The sequence below is a fragment of the Daphnia pulicaria genome, chromosome 8, assembly GCF_021234035.1.
Source record: "Daphnia pulicaria isolate SC F1-1A chromosome 8, SC_F0-13Bv2, whole genome shotgun sequence".
NCBI classification, from domain to species: Eukaryota; Metazoa; Arthropoda; class Branchiopoda; order Diplostraca; family Daphniidae; genus Daphnia; species Daphnia pulicaria.
Genome location: NC_060920.1, coordinates 4425662 through 4448160, shown reverse-complemented (window position 1 = coordinate 4448160; position 22499 = coordinate 4425662). Strand labels below are relative to the sequence as shown.

Sequence of the window (22499 nt, the reverse complement as noted above, 5' to 3'; positions counted from 1 at the left end):
TTTTAGTTTTTTTTCTTTTTTGTTGACACCTTCTATTGAAAAATTTACAAAAAATAATACAGGAAAAAAATGTGGTTCAAACGTAAGAGGTGGAGCTACTCCGGGGACATCCTCGCTATTGTGTTTGGTGATGATGGAAAAAAAAATTGGCGTACGTTTCTGGAACCAGTTGAGCCAAATAAAATCTCAACGATCTAAGTTACACAAAGGTGCAAGCGAGACTGCCGTTCCCCAGCCTTGCAGCGACACCGACCACCGAGTGGGGAGAAACGGGGACAGAACACCTCTATTGGACCTAAACATTAAAAAAACGAAGGCCTAACCAGTTTTTCACTTCGGATTCGCCTGTTTTTGCAGAGTTTAAATATTGAATGCCATTTGGGATATATTTCACTTTAAAGCAGGGTTAAAGTTGCTTAGTATATTGGTTATAGAGTGGTTCGAGGTTGCCATCTTGGATTCTTATTAGTACCAGGTTGGTGCAACCACAACCCAAAAGCATTGACATTGTTCATAAGAAAAGGGTACGAAAAATTGGATCGTTATCCGGAAAAGAACTTTAAAAATAAGGAATACGTCTGTTCTGTTCAGAATCGCAAAGAGGATTCCAACGGAACAACGTCCGATTTTTAGTTCTTTTATTTCCCGAGATAATCGGGATTGATATTCGTGAAATAACTTTTCATCTCTCTTCCAGAATCCTAAAAAGGATTTTTTAAAAATTCGTTCAGATACCCGAGATATCACTATTTTAGTGATACCCCCATTTCGAACCTTTTTTATGCATTTTAAGCGGTGTTGCCGATTGCTGTATATGTGACTTTCGTCCTATTTCCGGTCCAATCCTTCGCTTTTCTCTGTTTCCTATAGAGTTGGCTAACGTCCGAAGTTGCCATTTGTGAAAAATCGATTGGACACGAAATAGTAAAATTTCTTACATGGCGGCTTACGGAGTTTGGCCCGTTTTAGTTTTAGTTTTTAATTTTCTCATTTAAGTCGTCTTCAGTTGCTATTCTTAATTAGATAACTACATTCCTTAGTTATCAGGTAATCTTTTAAGATTTATTTCCTCTCGATAGTCATTGTAGTTTATTTATTATGAATTTTTAAGTAAACGTCCCTACCGTGTTTACGAAAAAATATCGCCATTTCCTGCCCCAAGGGAAGAATGGAAAGAAGAGACGAAGGAAGAAACTAAGAGGGGGCAAAGGGGTGGCGCGGGGTTCTCTTTCCTCGGGGCAGGATATTGTCCTTGAAAACCAAATGCCTTTTACTTAAAAATTCATAATAAATCAACTACAATGACTGACAACGACGACTTAAATGAGAAAATTAAAAACTAAAACTAAAACGGGCCAAACTCCGTAAGCCGCCATGTAAGAAATTTTACTATTTCGTGTCCAATCGATTTTTCACAAATGGCAACTTCGGACGTTAGCCAACTCTATATGTATCGAATCATTTTTGTATCGATATACAATCCCTTGATACATACAGTAGCTACACAAAGTTTCCGCACAGCTGAGAGAAGCTTATGGGAAAACGGGTATTTTGAAAATTCGCCAAAAATCGAGTTTTCGTCGGACGAAAACGATTTTTGGACAGGGGGTTCTTAGACTTAAGGTTTATAGCATATATTTTTTGGGTATTTTTTCGTTCACGCGAACGTCCCTTTTAAATTGGAAGTAAACGTTTCCGCACAGTCGAGAGGGCCAATAGTAAATCGTACTACTTTGGCTCTCTTGTACTGGACGGAAAATAGGGCTAGGAGAGTTCTTTAGGGCTTAAAAAAAAGAGCATCGTTAGCTCTATAACCTCATCTGCAATGTTGACCCCCATGCCATTTGAGAAATCACTTTAATTTCGATGTGAAAATGAAAAGTTTTCATTTCTCAGTTATTTTCCCTTTGTTCCCCCCTCCCGTAGTTGCCGGTTTTCCAAAAACCAAGTCTAAAAAAAAGGTCCTAGAGATGGCCTGTCTTTTTTCTCCCCCTGCCCCTAATATTTAAAATCTCGGTATTTGGAAAAAGGCGCTCTTCAAGGCGGACTTCATCCGGACATCCAGCTCGGCGCTCCCCTTTGGCTCCCTCTAGAATGGAGATTTCTGCCGGCCATCTCGTACCAGCCGGAAACTTCTGCCAGCCAACTCGTACCAACCGGAAGATTATGCCAGCCACCTCGTACCAGCCGGTACTGTTCTCTACCGCCAGATGCCACCTCGTACCACCATCTCGTACTGGTACGAGATGGTTGAAAAAATGAGTACGAGAATTTTTGGGTACGAGATGTCCGGAACCCGGCTGCTACTCCTACACCTGGGAAACTAACCCTGTAACAGGTATGAAACAGAGTCTGTAGGTCACATGGGTGATTATTATGGGGATGACCCGATGACCGTCGTTTATGAAATCATCTATGAACTGAAAAAATAAATTGTGTTATGTATTAATACCGTGATGAAGGGATAAATGTTTGAAGGGAAACACAATTGATGACGCCTGGATTTTATCTGTTCTACAGGGCTTTCGGTAAAAGTATGTGATCCGATATGTTTCATCTCATAACAGAAACAGAATTCTGGTTTCAACCAGGTTCTGGTTTGAATCCAGATCTGTTTTCACCCTGTTAAATTGAACACTGAACTTGCTCTGTAATAGCCCGGCTTTAATTGTCACAAGTCGGTTTTCAACCTGAAAAAATTAATCTGTTTTGTCTCTGTTTCCAAACCTAGGTACAGTTCTGTTTCCCTCCAGTAAAACTGAATGCTAGTTTGGCTCTGTATTTGGCACAGATTTGTTTTCCCTTTTCCTCATTATGTCTTCGTTTTTAAAGAGTAAAACAGATCTGGAGCAGGTTTGAGACCAGTCTAAGCCATTTCTCACAAGTTAAATTCTTCTAATTGCGCACGATACCAATCCCTCCGACTCCCATTCGACGTCACCCTCGTGCATTCCGCTACTTAAGATGAGCACGTCGAAGAGGTGCGAGATTTATTTTCCTAGACAGATCCCCACAATGCAGCCACACGAGCGTATCCCAGCAATTATGCCATGGTATAGGATGATTATGCTTGTAATTATTCACCCTTCAATAAACTTTTTAAGAATTTTTTTATTATGTTAGCAGTGTATTTCTTATTTTTCCTCAAACTTCTTTTAATGCAGGAATTATGGTTGCTAGATGGGTTAGGTAATCGTTACGGCTTAAAGAAATCGGTTCCAACAAAGGATGGGGTATTTACCTGGCTATGCACTAGACGAGGAAGAAAAAATGAAGTTTCATGTGCCGCCTACGTAAAGCAATTAGGGGACATTTTCACAGAAGGTGCCACAGCTCATTGCCATGAACCAAATCCCAGGGTTGTAAATTGATAGTCTCCGCAATATCACCGGTTGCGATAGCGCTACTTAGTTTACCCTGTATCGCCGATACCGCTACCGATACTATCGCGAGAAAATACCGCCGCTTGCGATAGCGATATTTAAAGCGATATTGAAAAAATTCGTGTGCTTGAAAAAATTATATTAGCTTGGGAAAAAAATTTAAACAAACTTTGGTGTGAGAATCTTTCGATTAGATCACAAAACTTAAGGGATTCAAAACGAAAATTTTAAAGTCTTCAATAAGATTATAAAAATCAATAATTTGATTCTGCAATTTGATGGTGAAACTCTAAATTTAGGCAATTTCTTACAATAAAATGACGAAAAGTTTTCTGATTTTATCGCTATCGCAAAAACTATCGGCGATATCAACGCTAGTGTTTCCGATAGGCTAATTTAGAATTAACCGGCGATTTTTGAGCGCTACATTTAAGTTTATCGCCTCTAATATCGCTATCGGAAGCGCTAGCGATACTCACAAGCCTGCCAAATCCTGAACTAAATCTGAAGGTTCCCTTAGTCAAGCAAATTAAGGATGTTGCTCTTAAAAATCTCTTTGAATCAGCAGATGCTCTTGCGGAAGATCTTATTTTCCCGGTTGTAAAAGAAAACCCTTCAGCTATAATTCCACCCATAGAAAATCTTGCGCGTGCAGCAGACAGAAAAAGGGAACACGAAAGGCCCTTGCACCCAACGGATCTCTTTTTTGAATTGAAACCGGAACATCTACCAAAAGATTTTTATCGTGGTGAGGTAGTTGTGAGAGGGAAACGTCATCTTCTTTTTGCCACTGACGACCAGATCAAAGATCTTCAAAAAATGAGAAGGTGGTACGTTGATGGCACTTTTCATGTAGCTCAGCTACCTTTTTCCCAGCTTTACAGTATCCACGGTTTTATAACAAAAGACGGTAAATCAAAGCAGATTCCCCTTCTTTATATAATGATGTCCGGCAAAGAGCTGAGTGATTACGACGCCGTTTAAAAAAAATCAAAACTTTTTTCGATCCAGATTTCCCCATAGCATTAGAAGAAGTAGTTCTTGATTTTGAAACCGCAGTAAAGAGTGCATTTCTGCACAATTTTGAAGGCGTAAAAGCATTCGGTTGTTCTTTTCACTGGGTTCAAACCGTTTACCGGCACCTAAAGAGTCTTGGGCTTTCTTCCGCTTATAAACCTGATCCTAAAATCCAGGAAATAGTAAGGGAGGTTTTAAGTTTACCCCTCATCCCATGGCAACAAATTTCAAACAATTAGAAACCTGCTTCAACGATTTAAAACAGCGATCGGAAGAGTTGCGTGCTAGCCTCGTGAAGCTCAACGACAAACGGGCCGAAGAAAATAAAGCGCCATTGACCGTCATGGATTTCAGACCATTCATGGATTACGTGGAAAAGACTTGGATAAAGAACAGAACCTGGCCACCCAAAACATGGAGCGTCTACTTCCAAGAGGTCCGCACAAACAACGACGTTGAGGGGTGGCACCGGCGCCTCAATTCAAAAGCACCAAGGAAAGGTGACCTCAATTTTTATAATTTGGTGGGGCTTCTAATGAAAGAAGCGGAAAATAACCTTTTTCAACAAACAACTCATACTTCAAGGAAAGACACTAGAGGCAGAGAACAAAAGTTACAAAAGAACCAGCGAGAGAATCAAGAAAATCTGGGAGAAATATAGAGCCGAGGAACTTACGGTGCATGAAATGTTGAAGTATTGCTCCAATACTTACAAGATGCCTAATGAGTATGAATTGCAGAAATAGTAAAGTCTAAATTTTTCTTATTATATTGTTGCGATTGATTTGGTTCAAATCTAATATGTCGTAAACTGTTTTTCTCTTACCCAGAGGTGTATTTTCAGAATCTGTAACATGAACAAACATGTGTTAAACCAATAAATGTGTTTGCCTTTATATCGCAATAGTAAATTCTTTCTTAATCCATCACATGTTCCAGGCCGTGGTGAGTTACTACAAGTGTTTCACACAGACGAATGCGACACCTGAAGCTCTAACTCGTCAGTGAAGTATGACTTATGCGGTAAACTCTCGAGTTCAGGGACGTAACAAATGGAGTGCTGTATAAAACGAATTAGAAATTTAAAAGAAGCTTAAACACCAATAAGAATTTTTCGTCTTACTTGAAGATTCGTCCTAATTCTTGATCTAACTGAAATCCAGACTGATTTTCTTGCCGACAAAGTCGACTTGAAAAGGAGTAATCTGTCAATCAACAAGATAACGATGAATTATGACCAGCGCTTTAAAAAAAGGGAAATATGACATGGTTACAAACTGATCACGAAGGATAAGGAGATGGGTGTGGAATAAATGTGCGTCTAGGCTTGATTTGTTTGTCATAATCTGGCATCATTTGCCAGTGCCACACATTTCCTTTTAGCCTGCAAAGAAAATGTAAGAGTAAATCCAAAAATTACTCGATCACTTAAATTTTCAACTTTACCTGTCCCGAAAAAAGACCTTGGAATGTCGAACGATCAACAGAACTGTAACATTTGCAAAAGCACAGCAAGGCTCTCGATCTCCAAAAAGGGATTACCACATTTCGTGCAAATCGGCCGGCGAATCTGAATAGAACCAAAAGAGTAAATCATAATGAGAATCTATCTGTCAAAGTTATGCCTTAAAAAAAAAATATTTGTGGCGTCTCACTTGAATATTTTGGATCAACCTCCTCCAACAGATCACTATAGAATGGCTTCTGGCAGGAAAGTATGGTGCCAAAACTAAATTGGCAACGAGACCAAATTTTTAGACTGGAGGCAGCCAACGAGTTAATTAATGAAAACAAACAATCCAAGAAAGAGCATGTAGTACAATCGAGGGCAATAATGCCTTTTCTGCTTCTGGCTAGCATTTTCTCAGTCTTTATCTAAACAAAGTAAAAATAAAATGTTAAGAATGCCATAATAAGCTGAAAAATGAGCTTACGTACAATGATTATGTATTGGATGAATACCTCCTGGTCTGGTATATACAAGCTTTGAGACCGTATGACATGAAGCTGATGAATTGGGATGTTGCCTGCTCTGTGAAAAATGTATTGCATTAATGAAAATATTCAAATTAAGACCAATCTTTACCTGTTCTATGCAGCACACGAAATGTTTACAAAGGAAACGATCTTTTTTAGTCTGCTATCGTGTGGTTCACCAATACAGCAACCATAATTCCTTAGGCTGTTTCATTTTTTACTTTTTTTTCAAATTTTAGGGGGGACGCTCGGATTATCACCTCAGCCGTATTTCCCGGATGAAGAGATTTCTGTCGAAACATGCCCTGGCTCAACTGCTCCATGCATTCGTTCTCTCTACTCTTGACTGCAACAACTCTCTTCTGGTCGGATGTCCTGAATCAAAGCTATGTGTGCTTCAAAAGGTCCAAAATTGGGCTGCTCGACTCGCGACTGGCTGCAATAGACGTGACCACATCACTCCGTGTCTTAAATCCCTTCATTGGCTTCCCGTCCGCCAACGCATTGATTTCAAGATATCGTTGCTTATGTTTAATTGCCTAAATGGTACTGCACCAAGCTATTTGACTTCCCTTGTCGCGCGCTACGAGCCACCCAGTTCTCTTCGTCGTTTGTCCTCCCGTCCTGAGCTTGTTGTACCAAGAATCAAAACAAAGAAGTATGGCTCCACCTCCTTCTCATATGCTGGCCCAGCAATCTGGAACGCATTACCCTTTTCCGTGAGATCTTCTACAACGTTGGCACAGTTCCGCTCCTCCTTGAAAACCCATCTCTTTCGTGTTGCTTTTGAAAACTGAAATTTATATGCTTCCTCTTCCCCAAGTCATTACCGTGCCTTTGTCCATATTATTTGTAAAAGTGCACGTTAAATATGTATTACATTATTATTATTATTATTATATGTTCTTATGATATAATGAGACTATCCACCAAGTTTGAGCTAAAAAAAATAAAATTTGATATGCGCGCCTGTCGATTTTCTCCAAAAATTGGCATTTTTTCGCATTTTTTTTCGAATAACTTTTTTTCACGACGCTTGCACATAAGTTTCTAATCTTGTTATAGACCTGCACACCGAATTTCATCAAGATCAGAACAAATTATATATGCGCGCCGAGCCAAAACTCTATATTTCCTTGTTACATTTGAATAGGTAGGCAAAAAACGTTAACAGACAGATAAGCCAGATTTTTTAGTAACATAAATTTTTTTTCTGTAGTCTTCAACTACCTGCAACAGAAATTCCTGTTCTTCAACAGAAAACTTTTATCTTACACCCGTCCACGAACCTTCCCACCCGGAAAACCAAAATTCCCTGTGATTTATCTTAATACCATTGATTACCCCAAGCAATTACTTGATTTCATCGGACCAAAGAGTTGGCTTCTTTTCAATTTATTGAATTTAAAAGAGGAACGTCTCGATTGGTTACAAGCTCCAGTTTCTTTTTGGGAAAACATGTTTGGGTACCGAAGGGTAAAAATAATTGTTCGATCACTATAGAAGTAGTGAATGATTGCGCGGAAAGAGCTATAAAATTGATAACTGACTTTAAGGAAGCTACGGCTTCTGTTGAAGAACAGGAAACAGAAGAGTAGTTGAAGACTACAGAAAAAAAATTGATGTTACTAAAAAGTCTGGCTTATCTGTCTGTTAACGTTTTTTGCCTACCTATTCAAATGTAACAAGGAAATATAGAGTTTTGGCTCGGCGCGCATATATAATTTGTTCTGATCTTGATGAAATTCGGTGTGCAGGTCTATAACAAGATTAGAAACTTATGTGCAAGCGTCGTGAAAAAAATAACTAGTGGAAAAAAAGTTATTCGAAAAAAATGCGAAAAAATGCCAATTTTTGGAGAAAATCGACAGGCGCGCATATCAAATTTTATTTTTTTTAGCTCAAACTTGGTGGATAGTCTCATTTTATCATAAGAACATATAATCCGAGCGTCCACCCAAAATTTAAAAAAAAAGTCAAAAATGAAACAGCCTAATAATTCCTGCATTAAAGGAAGTTTGAGGAAAAATATGAAATACACTGCTAACATAATAAAAAAATTCTTAAAAAGTTTATTGAAGGGTGAATAATTACAAGCATAATCATCCTATACCATGGCATAATTGCTGGGATACTTAGCCGGTTGCCTTTCTATCGGCCATCTCGTACTGCCATCTCGTACTGACCACAAGGTGGCGCATGCTCGAGCCGCAGTATATAAGGTCGCCGTGGCCGTACTAAGTTATCAGTCACCGGCTAGGCGCTCTTCAAGGCGGACTTCATCCGGACATCCAGCTCGGCGCTCCCCTTTGGCTCCCTCTAGAATGGAGATTTCTGCCGGCCATCTCGTACCAGCCGGAAACTTCTGCCAGCCAACTCGTACCAGCCGAAAGATTATGCCAGCCACTTCGTACCAGCCGGTACTGTTCTCTACCGCCAGATGCCACCTCGTACCACCATCTCGTACTGGTACGAGATGGTTGAAAAAATGAGTACGAGAATTTTTGGGTACGAGATGTCCGGAACCCGTAGCAGCCATGTAACACAGAATATATTTAACATATTGGTAACATACATGCAAAACATTGTGGGTATAAACTCTGTTATAGCCTAGTTTTAAATATCTGGGAACTATATTTAATACAGAGTCTGTATTTTCATACCTGTTACAGCTGATTTAGTTTTGAAATTTTACAGTCCAGAAACAGCCTAGTTTCAGGAACCAATCCTGGATGAGTTTTCAAACAGTTTAGCATGTGGAGTGCAGACAAACTGGAGTCGAAAGATTGTTCACTCGCGAATTCTTAAAAAAAAACAGTGAACAAGGGGTCCAAAAGTGGCAAAATGGTCTGTTCAATACTTATCTGACAAAAAAAATCGCAGCTGTTACAAAAACGGACAAAAATAAGGCACGGGATGAAATCTACAAAAGTATAACAATAGAATGCCCAACTGGTGGGAGAAGTGGTGGACAAATAAAGAAGAAATGCGAAAATATGGTGAAGATGCGGAAGTGGAAATTGCAAAGTAATTTAAGTAAGTCAATGAAGGGAACAGGTAATTATGGTATAAATTGAATTTATCGGGTTTATAATCATGTTTTTGAACATAGAGGTGCTGGACCAAGTTATGTTTGAAAGAATTTAGTTTTCAAACAAATATATGAGCAAGCAATGGACATGACAACCCGTCAGTGCCTAGTCGACAGATACTTGTTAATTTAACTTCATTAATTAAGTACACTTATTCCAAGTTCACAAAAATTCCTAATGCATTTAATTTCAACACGGATGAGTCAAGTCAGAAACGAGTGAAATAGTGTTTTTAAACCCTACGACTGCCTTTGTTTCATGTAAATATCGCGCGGATGATGAGGATATACTACTGCAGATTTTGAAGATTTAGACATACGCTTGATTCAGTTAAATGAGAAATGAATCACAATTGAAAATGACTAAATTATTGTCCGAAAAGCCATAGCCAATTCTTGAATTTTGTTCCGGACAGAGCTGATGTCGCTACGCATATGCGAATTGCAGTCATAGGCCTACTACAGCCTTCAGCAAGTAGTACCTCAAAGTCCCCAGCGGAAACGTTGAAGGGGAAAACGATTCGTCAAATTATCAGTCCCACGAAGAAAACAATGTGCATGCACGCATCTTAAGTTGCGGGAAAAGAGTTTTAAAGGATCGACTGGAACTGGAACTGATGTCTGTCATTATGCAAGCATAGCGTAATTTAGGCAAACCAATGGAATCCATGGTCGATCTTTTTGAAGCAGCCAACAATGACAAGGACTACTGTTAATTATCCGCCAGTTCTTAAAATTCATAAAATACACTGAAATCAATAATAATGAGTTATCGTGTATTTTAATTTCTCATCAACGGAAGAAATGAGCATTGGTGATGTTATAATTGGAGTTTTTCTGATTAGCTAATTCGATTTTTCGAAGTTGGAACTCCAATGATCACTTTGCTGATGTGGACATAACGATTTGGAACATGTCACCTTCCAATATAATTTGCCATGCCACCTTCACATATAATGTCACACCCCATCATCTTAAAATTCAGGTTAGTACCTAGCTTTGGCGATGTTATGTAGGAAAAAACAGGCCATGATGATCTTGATTCATAAAAAAGATTAAGTTTTAACGTAATAAATATCCATATACAACACAATACGATACCTCCAGACTTTTCCCGGTTGATATCGTATCTCGTCATGGAAGCAATGGATCGACGCTTTATAACGTGCCAAATGCTCGCTCAACACTGGATCTTGTTGCCTTTTGAGCTCTGTTGAATTGTTCCAATTACAATTTGGAATTATATTTAAATATAAAATATATTTTAAAACTACACAACTAGCCTATTGATTACTTCGTCCTTGTTTGTTGGATCGTTATATGGAGTTAGTAGGAAAGGTTTGCAACTGTAGCCATTGTTGCCTAGCAGTTAGCTTTCTCCAAATTGCCAAGCAACCAATCATTTTTCGATTGCCCTGTTTTTTTTTAAACATGGTGGATTCATGAACACTTCCTAGTTTCCTGATGATATTTACGGTGAGAAACCATTTGCATCGCAAACAGCCTGTGCATTGACAGAAATGGTACGACATGCAATTTTTCATAAGTGGTTTCGTTTAGATAAGGCCAAGATGTTCTGATATATGTACCATCAACACAAAAAATGCAACCTTGCATTTTTGTGGTGTCGAAGGATTTCCATTTTATCTGTAAACCACATTGAACCAAAAACTTATATTTTCAGATACTAACTATTATGTTTCAGAAGTGTGTTTAGCCGATTTACTACAATCAAAGTTGTGCCGAAGAATATATGGTCCTTAGCAATATTTATAATCTGAAAAACAGCCAACATCACTTATTAATCTAAAGGTGTAAGTCTATCTGCGTTTAGCCACTGAATATCTTACTATGGCAGCTTATTATCAACGATCGGACCTTATAAACCAACTAAGCGCTATATACACAGTTTTAAATAAAATATTTCACTAACCTGTTATAGAAAGGATGAACTCTTTGTCGAAGCTGGACGACTCTCGAATTTGCTCGTCATTAAAAATATAACCACAAGGGACAACCATCAAAGAGGTTGGGTCATTGGAAAGCAACATATGATTTTAAAAGGGCTTTGCCAGAAGATGAGTTTAACAATTTCTTTGCTGCTTTGCGACTTTTACTGTCAAATTCTCTAAATGAAAGACAGATTTTGATGTGTTCGTGTTCGCTAACCGGTGTCTTTGTGTTTGCGTTTTTGTGTTCTTCATGGCGCTCGCCATCTTGTTTACAATTTTAACAATTTTTTATTCACTTCATCAATACCAAAAAAGCCAACTTGCTCTGTTTTCAAATTTTGTAAACAGAGGAAGTGGTTTAACTAAAGTCAGCAACAACAAAATCTTGCTCTCTGTATTTCGACCCACTTTCTGAAATAAGCTGCCTTTCTATTTCTTTTTATAACCGAAACCATCGTTGTGTTATTAGACGTTTCGCTATACCCCGTTTTTATTCTTTTTCGTTTATCTTGATGAATTGAATAAAAAACCATTTCAAATTCGGATATAACGAAACGAGAATAAAAATACGGAAACCTAGTTTTTAACAACAAGGACGTACTTTAATTTTATCAAATTCTTATACACACAACGTAGGCTGCTTGGGCTCACTTACACTAGATTAGATACAAACGTTAGCTTTCAGTAAATATTTATTTCACGAGAGAAATATTTTCGCAGCTAGTCTATCCAGACGATATTTCCTGCCAAAACAGTGCAATCTGCTATGTTAAAGTAGTTATTCTGGAGCTGCCGAAAAAGCTAATATAGCTGCCATGACTAGTGGTAGAATAGCGAGATTAGGGAACCATGCTGAATAATCTTGCCTGAGTCTGAAAAGAACTTGGATTTCATTCTTCTATCATGTCCTCGTGGTTTGGAGAACCTTCGTCTGTCTATCTTGTTTTAGAGGATCCAAAATTATGAAGAGTAACACCCATTATTTTCCTTCATGTTTCTGAAGCTACCATTCGCAACCACATTTCTATTGCTTGCCAAGAATAGCTCACGCAATATTGCAGACGTGATTTCCATTGGCGTATTTCAACTTTGCGCTTTTAGGTTTCGATTTGAGCATCAGATTTTTTTCAATAATCTTTAATAATCGTAGTTTGTAGAAGATGAACAGAATAGTAGGGTAAAATAGGGTAAAAACGACCAGAAATAGAAAAGCGCCAAAATAACCCTGCACGAGAAAATCATAAACCATTTATTAGGGAGATATTATTGCAAAAGTTCAGAACACGAAGAAGGAAAATAATTATTATAATTATAAGTACAAATATATATATATAAATTTTGTTAACACTTACACAGGCTAATTGCGCAATGAAATTTTACTGAAGAGGCATGACATTGACAGAAAAGTTTATGGATAGCGATGGTCAACAATAGCCAAGAAAAAAAATCATACTTTGGATAAATTACCTATATTCGGGACAAGCAAAAATTATTATTCGGTACGAAATAAGATTTTTTAGTTTCAAATGAAAACTAACCAAATTTTTGGAAGGGAAAGAAGCTGAAATAAAAGAAAATGAAAAGAACAGAACAGTACATTTATTATGTTAATATGCGACTATTTCCCAAAATATTCAAAAGCATATAGCCTTTTCAGAAAATAGACTTTTGAGCTGAATTTAGTAATAAAAAGAACAAAATCTCATCTTGATTACATACACAGAAGATAACCACAAAGAAATGCAAAAAAACTCAGAAATGTTCATAAAATCAATCGTAAAGCAAGCTGGCGATAAATCCCAACACAAAATCGGACCACTTCAGTATACACAAAATCTAAATGATACATGTACGCGATATGTTACTAGTTGAAGTGTTAAAATCTGTGTATTGCTTACTTTTCATTTTCGTGAAGATGAACGACAATTTTTGAAGTAGAAAGACGTAAATGCTGATGCCATGCCCACAATTTTGAATGACATTAAGGGTATAGTGACCATCTCAAAAGAGGATGTTCAACTTGGTCTTTGGTTCGAATCCCAAAACCGGCATTGCGAATATAATCAATTTGACATCGGAAATCGAATTTATTTTACAGTAAAGATACTCGTAAAATATATTCTACGGCAGCTCCTCATTCGTTTTTATCAAACATTGCAAAGTTTCGAGTAACATATTTTGTTGGCACAATGGTTTCAGTGGCTCTCTAGGAAGAAATTTATAATACTCCTTATGGTTCTAATCCCAGGAAAAAGGAAAGGCATTTTGAAAATGATTTCGAAAATGGCTCCAGGTCTTTTTCAAATGTATAACACAACCAGCAGTATACCCGTGAGATATATTCCCCTAAAAACACTGAACCATTTCCATGATATTCGTTCTATTTGTTGAATTCATTTACACCCCATGATGATATTACTATGGATTAAGTGTTCCCACGGAAAACTGGCATGAATTTTCAGCCGTTAGTTCAAATTCAACCACCCACATTATCGAAAACAATTCGAAAATGAGGCTTAATATTGGGCGATCCCTAAAAAGGAGGAAATTCGGTGTTTCAAGTTTGGCAGTTTGATTTTTTCATTTCAAAAATGAAGAAAACCAAAAAATTATTGCCTTAATGTAAAAATGACAATCGGCAAAATAAAAATTGAAATAAAATGGCAAAACTTAAAAACACTGAAATCAACTGAAATTAAATTACAACTCTATACCTTATTCAAAATATATATTCAACTGTAATGACCACCAGGAAGCTTGTAACGGTTGCTTAACCGTTCACTTAGCGACAGCCTCGACACATTCCTTAATAGGTAGTAGCTGCCAAGCCGCACGCCAGATGCACGTGATCAACACGTATCTGGATCGTCTGGAAACTGACCTCCAGTCTGTGCCCGCAAGGCACAGCCACGTCAGCAACCCACCACTACTTAAGCGGAGCCCACCTGAGACTCCGCGGAGACTATACGATGTACACTGTTACTGTAGGTAACATCTAGACCTGTGTCTCGTCAATACAAGCTGTTCTCCCTCACTTCGTTTACGTGTCTTTACTGCCTGTAACCAACTGTTACATTTGGTGAACGTGCCAGCGTGAAACTGACATCTTCAACATCTTTCAGCCCGAACCTTCCATCATCTTCAAGACAGCTCTAATTTCAGACCAGCCGGTCAGGCCTTTGGCTCGACATCGTGGACGCCTTCCTCATTGCGTCTTCAGTCTCCGCAACAACGTGAGTTAAGAACAATCTAGCTGACATCACACCACATTGTTCTGATGCTGTAGCCCTCAATTATACCACACCACTTAGCAAAAAAAAACTACCAACTAAAACCATACACCACCTATTACCCATTGATTCACCATACCCTCAACTATCGACATTCTTCCTACAACCAAACCCCAACCTATCTAATTCTCCAATAATGGCGGACGCCTTACAAGACCTTATCACAGCACTAAACCGACGTGAAGATATCCAGGCCATCTCATTCTTCGGCGGTAACGCCACAGACCAATACATATCATCATGGCTCTCCAAAGCAGAAGCAGTCGCCACCATCCATAATTGGGATGATGCAATTAAAAAACAAAATTTTGCTTCAAGACTCAAAGGTCCTGCCTTAAAATGGCACTCCCAGCGCACCCGCGCTCACCCGAACGAAGCCTACGTGGCATGGAAACAAGCTTTAAAAGACCACTTCAAACATCCAGCCGACAGAGACAAGCAAATACAAAAGCTAGAGAACCTAACACAAAAACCCAACCAACCGGTTCGAATGTTTATCGACAAGATTAATAGCTCATACAACGCTATCTACGACGACACGGGTAACAACGAATTATCAATCAAGAATGATTTACTCGTCAAAATTCTCCTAAGAGGCATCCTGAAACCAATAAAGACTCTTATGGTTTTGAACCAAATGTTACCAGAAGTCACTACTTGGGATGACGCACAAATAGCGGCATTGCGATGTGAGACCACTTTGTACAAAACGCAAACAAGCAACGGAATACTAGAACTCCCTAGTTTCACTACTTCTAATATTGATACACTAGCAGCTACGACCCTAGAACAACAACAAAAACAAATCAAGGAATTACAATCAAAACTTAACAAAATAAATTTTGTTGGAGAAGTACAAGAACCAACTGATGACACCATACCAAACACGGGACCCAATCGACGCAGACGACCCCCGGATTCTCAATTTAAATTTTAAAATCATGCAATTCTCCTTGCGTAGTATTACTTAGTAGATCCCCTCTAAAATGATCAAACTAATCTTTTAACTAAACCATCCTTATTTGTTAGTCTTTTTTGAGCACTTAAAACTACTAATTCAAATCTATTAATTAAGAAATCTGCTTCCCTCTCCTATCAAAAACCCTTTTTTTAAGTCAAGAAGAAAACATACATTACTATGGCGTTTTATCTTAACCCTTTTCAACGTATCCCTTGTGAAATAAACTGATAGTGAAGCTAAAAAATTCTCGAGTGTTACCCCAACGTGTGGCGAAACTCTCACTATCGTGTCAATTCCGACCAGACACACTCAAAACAGATTTTACCCTTAGAGAAGATTTTGTGCTTCTAGCTAAGGCAAATCTGGAAAATAGTGCATTGCCAATAAGTATCGTTTCTTAAAGGAAGAAGTGGGATATTTAGGAAATATCGTATCCTAAGGAGGAATCGAATCTATTTTATCCGTAACCAACTACAGAAGATATTTACAAATTCACCAACAAGACCCATGGTTCCCAGCTTACAAAAAGCAAAGTACCATGGACACGGGGAACTAAGGAGCAGCCGTGCTACGATGGCTACTGCGGTCACCTTAGGAAAACCAGGGCGCCCATGAGGAATCTGTTATTGATTCAAAAGAACATTCTGTTGCGTATGCCTCTATAAAAACATGACCAAGTAAACTAGAACTGAGTGGACCCCTACACAGCAACTAGATAAATTTTGCAAGGAAATCTACATGGACGGCATGGCGCAAAGAAAGGAACTTGTCGACAGTGAGCAAGACAGTAGTCCCGGTGAAACTACATAAGAGATACTTCTGTTTGGTGTCCAAGCATGTACGCATATTGCAAACTGTTAATTTATGCTGAACAAACGCCATAACAAACGTGCACAGCCCTACTGCCATCCATACCGATTGACACACATTTTTTTGACGGTTGGAAATATTTAGCAGCAGGGGCCCCGTTTTAAAACGCCTACTTGAAAATGGATGTATCTTGATGGATATAGAGTATGCGACACACTGTGTTCGCTATTCAACAAAAAAAATGTATCGGCCTAATCTTCAAACCAAAGTTCACTGACAAATAACACTGAACTAAGACGGTTTGACTGACAACACGATCAACCATCGAGATACACATTTTTTCAAACTTCAGTAATGACAGAAACGAGCTAAACCAAGCCATTACATGCCACCGCCCACTATAAGACCACCGGATTAAAATTCTTCTGATGTATGTGTACAACTAACTCTATTGTCACGGGACGGAACGTGACACTATTAATGGGGTAAACAACTAAATTACGTAGAGTCACCGTCCACAAAACTTTACATTCCAGTACAAGAATTTAACCTTTCTTTCTTCTCAAGGCTTTACGGCCTGAGAGCAAAAAAATAATGAAGGCCTCTTGTGAGGATTGTTAGTGATTGCCAACTAAACTTGTCCTAAAAAAAACCATGGTATGAGACAATTTATTAGCAAAAACAAAAAAAAAATACGCGATTGCACAAGCAAAACTGAACCACTATTACAATCGTTTACTGAAGAATTACTCTTCGAGTAACACGACGCCGTGCTTCTTAAAGTCTACATGTGCAGATCGGAAAATGAACTTGAGGTAAACGCTCATAGTAATTGAAAAATTTTCCGATCCCAAATTATTGATGCATCAAATCGACGAAGACTACGAAATGTTGCAGTACACTGCAATCTCCTCAACCAAAGGAACTTTATTTAAACCGAATCCCACTAATAGATGCCAAATTAACAAAGGAGTTCATTCATCTTTTTTCAAATAAGGGAGGAATGGGTGTAGACCTCTCCGCCATAAAAACACGCAATATTGCACATATAGATAATTTATTTGCTCAGCAGAACTGCTGATGATTTAAAATAAACATGTAAGAGTTATTTAAATAATTAAGTTGCTATTTCGTCATCTTCGTCTTCATCACCGCCAGCAGCACCATTAGGTTGTCCATCATCATCAGCGGTTAAATTATTTCTGGCAGTTTCTGATGCAACAATTTTTGATCTTTTCTTGAACGCCGATTTTTCGGTCGAGAGTTTGTTACTGATAGCACTCCTAATGTGCTTTGCTTCCAGGGTGAAGGTGTATTGCTTTCTCCAAAATTCGGTGACATAATCTAAAAAAAATGCGAAAGGGTAAATTGTTATGCATTGTTTTTTTTCTATAAAGTATAAAATGAATACTTATGATTGCCTGAACGGAATCAGTGGGTAGGGCAGGCTTCGTTGGTTTGTCAGACTTGTCATTTTTTGCTTTATTTCCACTAAGAGAATGCTCGGACATGAATTTTCTGTCTCAAAGGTCCTCCATGATAACATTTATCATCGCATTCATGTCCGTTGTTTTCTTGCCTCCATTCCCGTAACTGACAGCGTTTTTCAGGGCATTCGGATTAATGGGAGTAGCACACGTTCGGCTAAGTTTTACCTAATGTAGTAAAACCAAAACAATGATTATTGAAAGACAAGAGAACATTTAAAAATTTTAAATGTACTTTCTGAACACCACTAGCTGTCAAAGCTGTATTCCTGGTCCTGTCTTGAAGAGGAGATGATTGTTCACCAGCCGTAGAAATTATTGATTGCAGCAACTGCAAACCTTCCTTCAAGGCTAAAAAACAGATGAAATAAAAATAAAAAAGTCTAGGAATTTAGTCAATATCAAGCTGCTTTGAGTTTACTTACTATGGGAAAGAACAGATGGATTATCTAGCATATTAGATTTCGCTGCAGCCAGTTCCTCTTCCATTCTCTGCATTTCTTCTTCCTGCGTTTTAAGTTGATCTTCTTTAGAAGCCATGGTTTCTTCAAGCTTTTCAAATTTAGACCTTAACAGTTCATTTTCCTATTCAAGCCACAACAAATTCCATTTAGTCAAGTTTAAGAAAATAAAGCATAATGAAGAAACATACTTGGCCAATCGTCCGTTTCCCAGTAACTGGAGTTCCATACTGGTGACGTTCATTATTGATTCTTGAATGTAATGGAGTAGACGGTGGCGAGGAAGAAATATTTGATAACTTGGATAAGACTGCGTTGTTTTTAAGTTACACACCGTTACCTCCTGGTGAACTTGAATCAAAAAGGCTGGGTGTGACGGACTTGTTATTTGAAGTCGATATGTTTGGTCGCGAAAAAGTTGCGAATGACTTAGGTGATGGAACTGGTGACTCTTTCGGGATTGCATTTCTATTTTCATCTGCACTGCTGTCATCTTCATTATCATCTTCGTTATCACTTTCATCTTCAGACACTGTCATTGCTTCTCGTAACTCTTGAGAATTCAAGATTGATTTCTGTGCAGCCATATCATTTCTTCTCTGTATGATATCTCGTTTCTTATCTAAAAATATACAAAAGTATTCAATGAAATCTAAGACATTCTTAAATTAACCAAAACAATATACTACGTACCAGAACATGCCAGAAGAGTGGCAGCTTTCAAAGGCCACTTTCTGAAACTTGACGTATCTACAACAGGAATCTTGAAAGAAAACTGTTGATCTTTTGGCCACCTTGAAATTGTCAACGCACACCTCTGATTATTAAATTTAACAAGTATTCTAAGAAAATCAAGCTTATACAACAGCAATTTCAGTTTCATCGCGTATAAGATCTTGAACTTGGGTCCCCCTTGAGAACAAACCAACATGTAGAATGGGTTTCTTAATGAAATCTAGAGTTCCCATTCCCAATTCTCCGTTTGCGAATTTGAGAAGGATATAACAGGTTTCTTGCACCTCATTTGGTGCCATTCTGTCTCTAAAAATATCACTTCATTAAGGTTAAAATAGTTCCTATTATTTATTTTTAGCAGACGTCTCATTGTTACAAACTGTCTAATAAATTAAGAATTAGACATTTTCAGTTTTTCAAAATAAAAAAAAATTGAGTTATAAAAGAAAAGTGTAGGTATTAATCATGGGAAAGAGAAAGAAAATTTTTGACGAGGAAAATGGAACTCATCTTAGCAGATATGTTAAAAGGAGATTGGCCAAAAAGAATTCAAATGTAGACACGGGGGAGATGCAGGATAATGAAGAAATAATGAAGTCTTTGGAACTTACGACAGAATTAGGATTGTACAGTCTAAATGGTGGTCCCTCCAACCTTTTAACAACCATTGATGAAGTAGAAAATGTAGACAACAATTTTGAAATCACGTCAACTGATGAGGAAGTAAGTTGTGTTAATAGCATTTTCTTTAATCACGTATCAATAAATTTATTTATATATCTTATGTTTGAATAAATAGATAATAGAGATAAATGAATCTACGGAGGATGAACACTGTAGCTATTATTGTGAATCTACATCATCACAAACTGAAACAGAAACTGAGGTACTTTAGTGTAAATTCTTAAACGGCTGATTTTTATTGACAAACATTTACCTTGATTGTTTAGGATGAACTTTACATCCACCGTGAAAACTTTTGCCAACCATCACAATACTTGCCTCTTTTCAACTTGGGGTTTTATTTCAAGAATAACCTTTCTAAGAAGGCTTTTCATCAAAGTTTGAAATTGACGCAAATTGCTACCCAAGACAGCCAAAAGCAACTACAAAATCCTGAATCGTGTTTAAATGAGTACTCCCACTTGGCAGTCAATATTCAAAAACAATTCATTTGCCTTCAGAAAGAGTGCAGTCAGATTCTTGTAATTGACTCTAAAGGTATCCCTACAGCTAGACAACCATGTGGCCATAAATTATCTAAAGAAGACAAGACGTGTTTCATGCTGAAACTACCAATCAAACAGCAGTTGCTGCATTATCTACAAGAAGGGGACATGCTAGATAATAAAGATTTTGTGTCGGCAACTATACCAAATGAAGGGATTCGAAAAGACGTCAGTTCTGGTGATTGCTGTCGTACCCTAGTAAAGAATCGACATATCACCAATAGAACAATGACTGGGATCTTAAATATTGATGGTGCTGACTTCTTTAAGTCCAGTAAATTTGGCTTTTGGCCATGTATGGCAGTTATAAACGAAGTACCGTATAAAAAACGACGATCGAATATGGTGTTGATGGCATTGTGGTACGGAAACAAGAAACCTCCTCGCGATTCTTTCCTAGAATTTGCACTTCAAGATTTACAATCTCTGGAATCCGATCCGATTGAATTTAAAGGAATTACAGTCCCCTCCATAAGTATGGGATCACCCCGCGCCGTTCCATAAGGCGGCGTGTATTTTTCATATGGGTTTTTCGGGTGGCAAAAATCGAAAAAATGACATAAATTCACCAAACTTGGGATTTATGTCATTTTACGTCTTTTCTATTGTCTGAATTTTTTTCAGATTTTTTCCCCTATTTTTTATGCCTAGAAAAGTGGCGCACAAAGTATCGGATCACTCCGACGCCGGCCGTGTTGTCTTATGGCGCAAATGGGCTTTTCATATTGCTTTTTATATTATTAATTTTCTAGAAGGAATTTTTATTTTCAAACCGTGTATACTATACCCTTTCATAAATTTACTGTCAGTTTTTCATGATGATATGAATTATTTTCGAATTTTCCCAGATTTATTTGTTTCCCGAGTTTCTGAAATAAGAGACTGCAGAAGACTTCATTTACGGTTTACAACCTCTATCAGCTGGCGTAGGCCGGAAAATTAGTGTCGTTTCTATACACCACTGGCGCTCTGCTTCCTTTTTTACTTAAGGGGCGTATAGAAACGACACTAATTTTCCGGCCTACGGCAGGCGATAGAGGTTGCAAACCCTAAATGAACTCTTCTGTAGTCTCTTATTTCAGAAACTCGGGAAACAAATAAATCTGGGAAAATTCGAAAATAATTCATATCATCATGAAAAACTGACAGTAAATTTATGAAAGGGTATAGTATACACGGTTTGAAAATAAAAATTCCTTCTAGAAAATTAATAATATAAAAAGCAATATGAAAAGCCCATTTGCGCCATAAGACAACACGGCCGGCGTCGGAGTGATCCGATACTTTGTGCGCCACTTTTCTAGGCATAAAAAATAGGGGAAAAAATCTGAAAAAAATTCAGACAATAGAAAAGACGTAAAATGACATAAATCCCAAGTTTGGTGAATTTATGTCATTTTTTCGATTTTTGCCACCCGAAAAACCCATATGAAAAATACACGCCGCCTTATGGAACGGCGCGGGGTGATCCCATACTTATGGAGGGGACTGTAAGTATTTTTTTTGCCATTGATCGTATCAGTTGATGCTATAGCCCGACCGATAGTGCGCAATTCCACACAACTTAATGCAGAGTTTGGCTGTGATTGGTGTTTGCATCCTGGTAAGAACATATTAGCCTTATTGAAACAAAATTGTACTACAATTCCGATTTACCACATGTTCACTTGGCGTATTAGAATTTTTCTAGGGCAAACTTTTAAAAAGCTGGGGAAGAAGAGGGGCCATTTTCGTGTTTATCCAGAACCTTTTACGTTTCCTACTTTTCCCAGTTGCTGTATGGATCAACACAATACTGATCTTCAGGTATTTCACTACGGATCGCCCGCTTAGTCGTAATTATACTTTATAATTATACATTTTTAAAAATACATTAAAAACTATGTGGTACTCACTACTGGAAAGCCTTATCCTGGAATTTGCGGTACAAATTCGTTCATGAATTTCAAATACCTCGATCATGTAAAAGCAGAAATTCCCGACTACCTGCATGCTGTTTGCATGGGTATAAAATGTATATGCATCTTGTCTCTTACGGGAACGAATGTATAAAATGTGAGGCGGGACTCAACAATGAGAATGTTTATTAATATCAGTCCAGAAAGT

The 22499-nt window shown here is 37.9% G+C and overlaps 2 protein-coding genes and 2 long non-coding RNA genes across 5 annotated transcripts; 1 reads left to right on the top strand and 3 right to left on the bottom strand.

The window, feature by feature from the left end:
- Nucleotides 1-5863: 5863 nt before the first annotated feature.
- Nucleotides 5864-6387, bottom strand: LOC124310713. Its single transcript, XR_006909708.1, has 3 exons — nt 6363-6387; nt 6056-6275; nt 5864-5970 (listed from the first exon to the last, which is right to left on the bottom strand). It is a non-coding gene; the product is annotated as an uncharacterized LOC124310713 (long non-coding RNA).
- A 27-nt stretch (nt 6388-6414) lies between these two features.
- LOC124352568 lies at nt 6415-8592 on the bottom strand. Of its 2 annotated transcripts, none has more exons than XR_006921495.1 (3): nt 8472-8592; nt 6487-6576; nt 6415-6432 (listed from the first exon to the last, which is right to left on the bottom strand). It is a non-coding gene; the product is annotated as an uncharacterized LOC124352568 (long non-coding RNA). The 2 variants fall into 2 exon arrangements; XR_006921496.1 differs by having other exon boundaries at nt 6415-6427.
- An 8950-nt stretch (nt 8593-17542) lies between these two features.
- LOC124312632 lies at nt 17543-18197 on the bottom strand. The gene is made up of 2 exons (XM_046777117.1): nt 17893-18197; nt 17543-17825 (listed from the first exon to the last, which is right to left on the bottom strand). Exons 1-2 carry the CDS (start codon nt 17990-17992, stop codon nt 17599-17601), a joined length of 327 nt encoding a protein of 108 aa, XP_046633073.1. The 5' UTR covers nt 17993-18197; the 3' UTR covers nt 17543-17598.
- A 931-nt stretch (nt 18198-19128) lies between these two features.
- LOC124311886 lies at nt 19129-21446 on the top strand. Its single transcript, XM_046776254.1, has 4 exons — nt 19129-19887; nt 19964-20050; nt 20115-20868; nt 21424-21446. The coding sequence occupies exons 1-4, from the start codon at nt 19630-19632 to the stop codon at nt 21444-21446; spliced, it is 1122 nt and encodes a 373-aa protein (XP_046632210.1). The 5' UTR covers nt 19129-19629.
- Nucleotides 21447-22499: the final 1053 nt, after the last annotated feature.

Excerpts from the sequence above, each read along its gene's own strand:
- LOC124312632 (XM_046777117.1), bottom strand. The coding sequence starts at position 17,992 with ATGTCCGAGCATTCTCTTAGTGGAAATAAAGCAAAAAATGACAAGTCT. Across the intron at positions 17,826-17,892 it reads TTCCGTTCAGGCAATCATAA|ATTATGTCACCGAATTTTGG; the intron begins GTATTCATTTTA and ends CATTTTTTTTAG.
- LOC124311886 (XM_046776254.1), top strand. The coding sequence starts at position 19,630 with ATGGGAAAGAGAAAGAAAATTTTTGACGAGGAAAATGGAACTCATCTT. Across the intron at positions 19,888-19,963 it reads TCACGTCAACTGATGAGGAA|ATAATAGAGATAAATGAATC; the intron begins GTAAGTTGTGTT and ends TTGAATAAATAG. Across the intron at positions 20,051-20,114 it reads AAACTGAAACAGAAACTGAG|GATGAACTTTACATCCACCG; the intron begins GTACTTTAGTGT and ends TTGATTGTTTAG.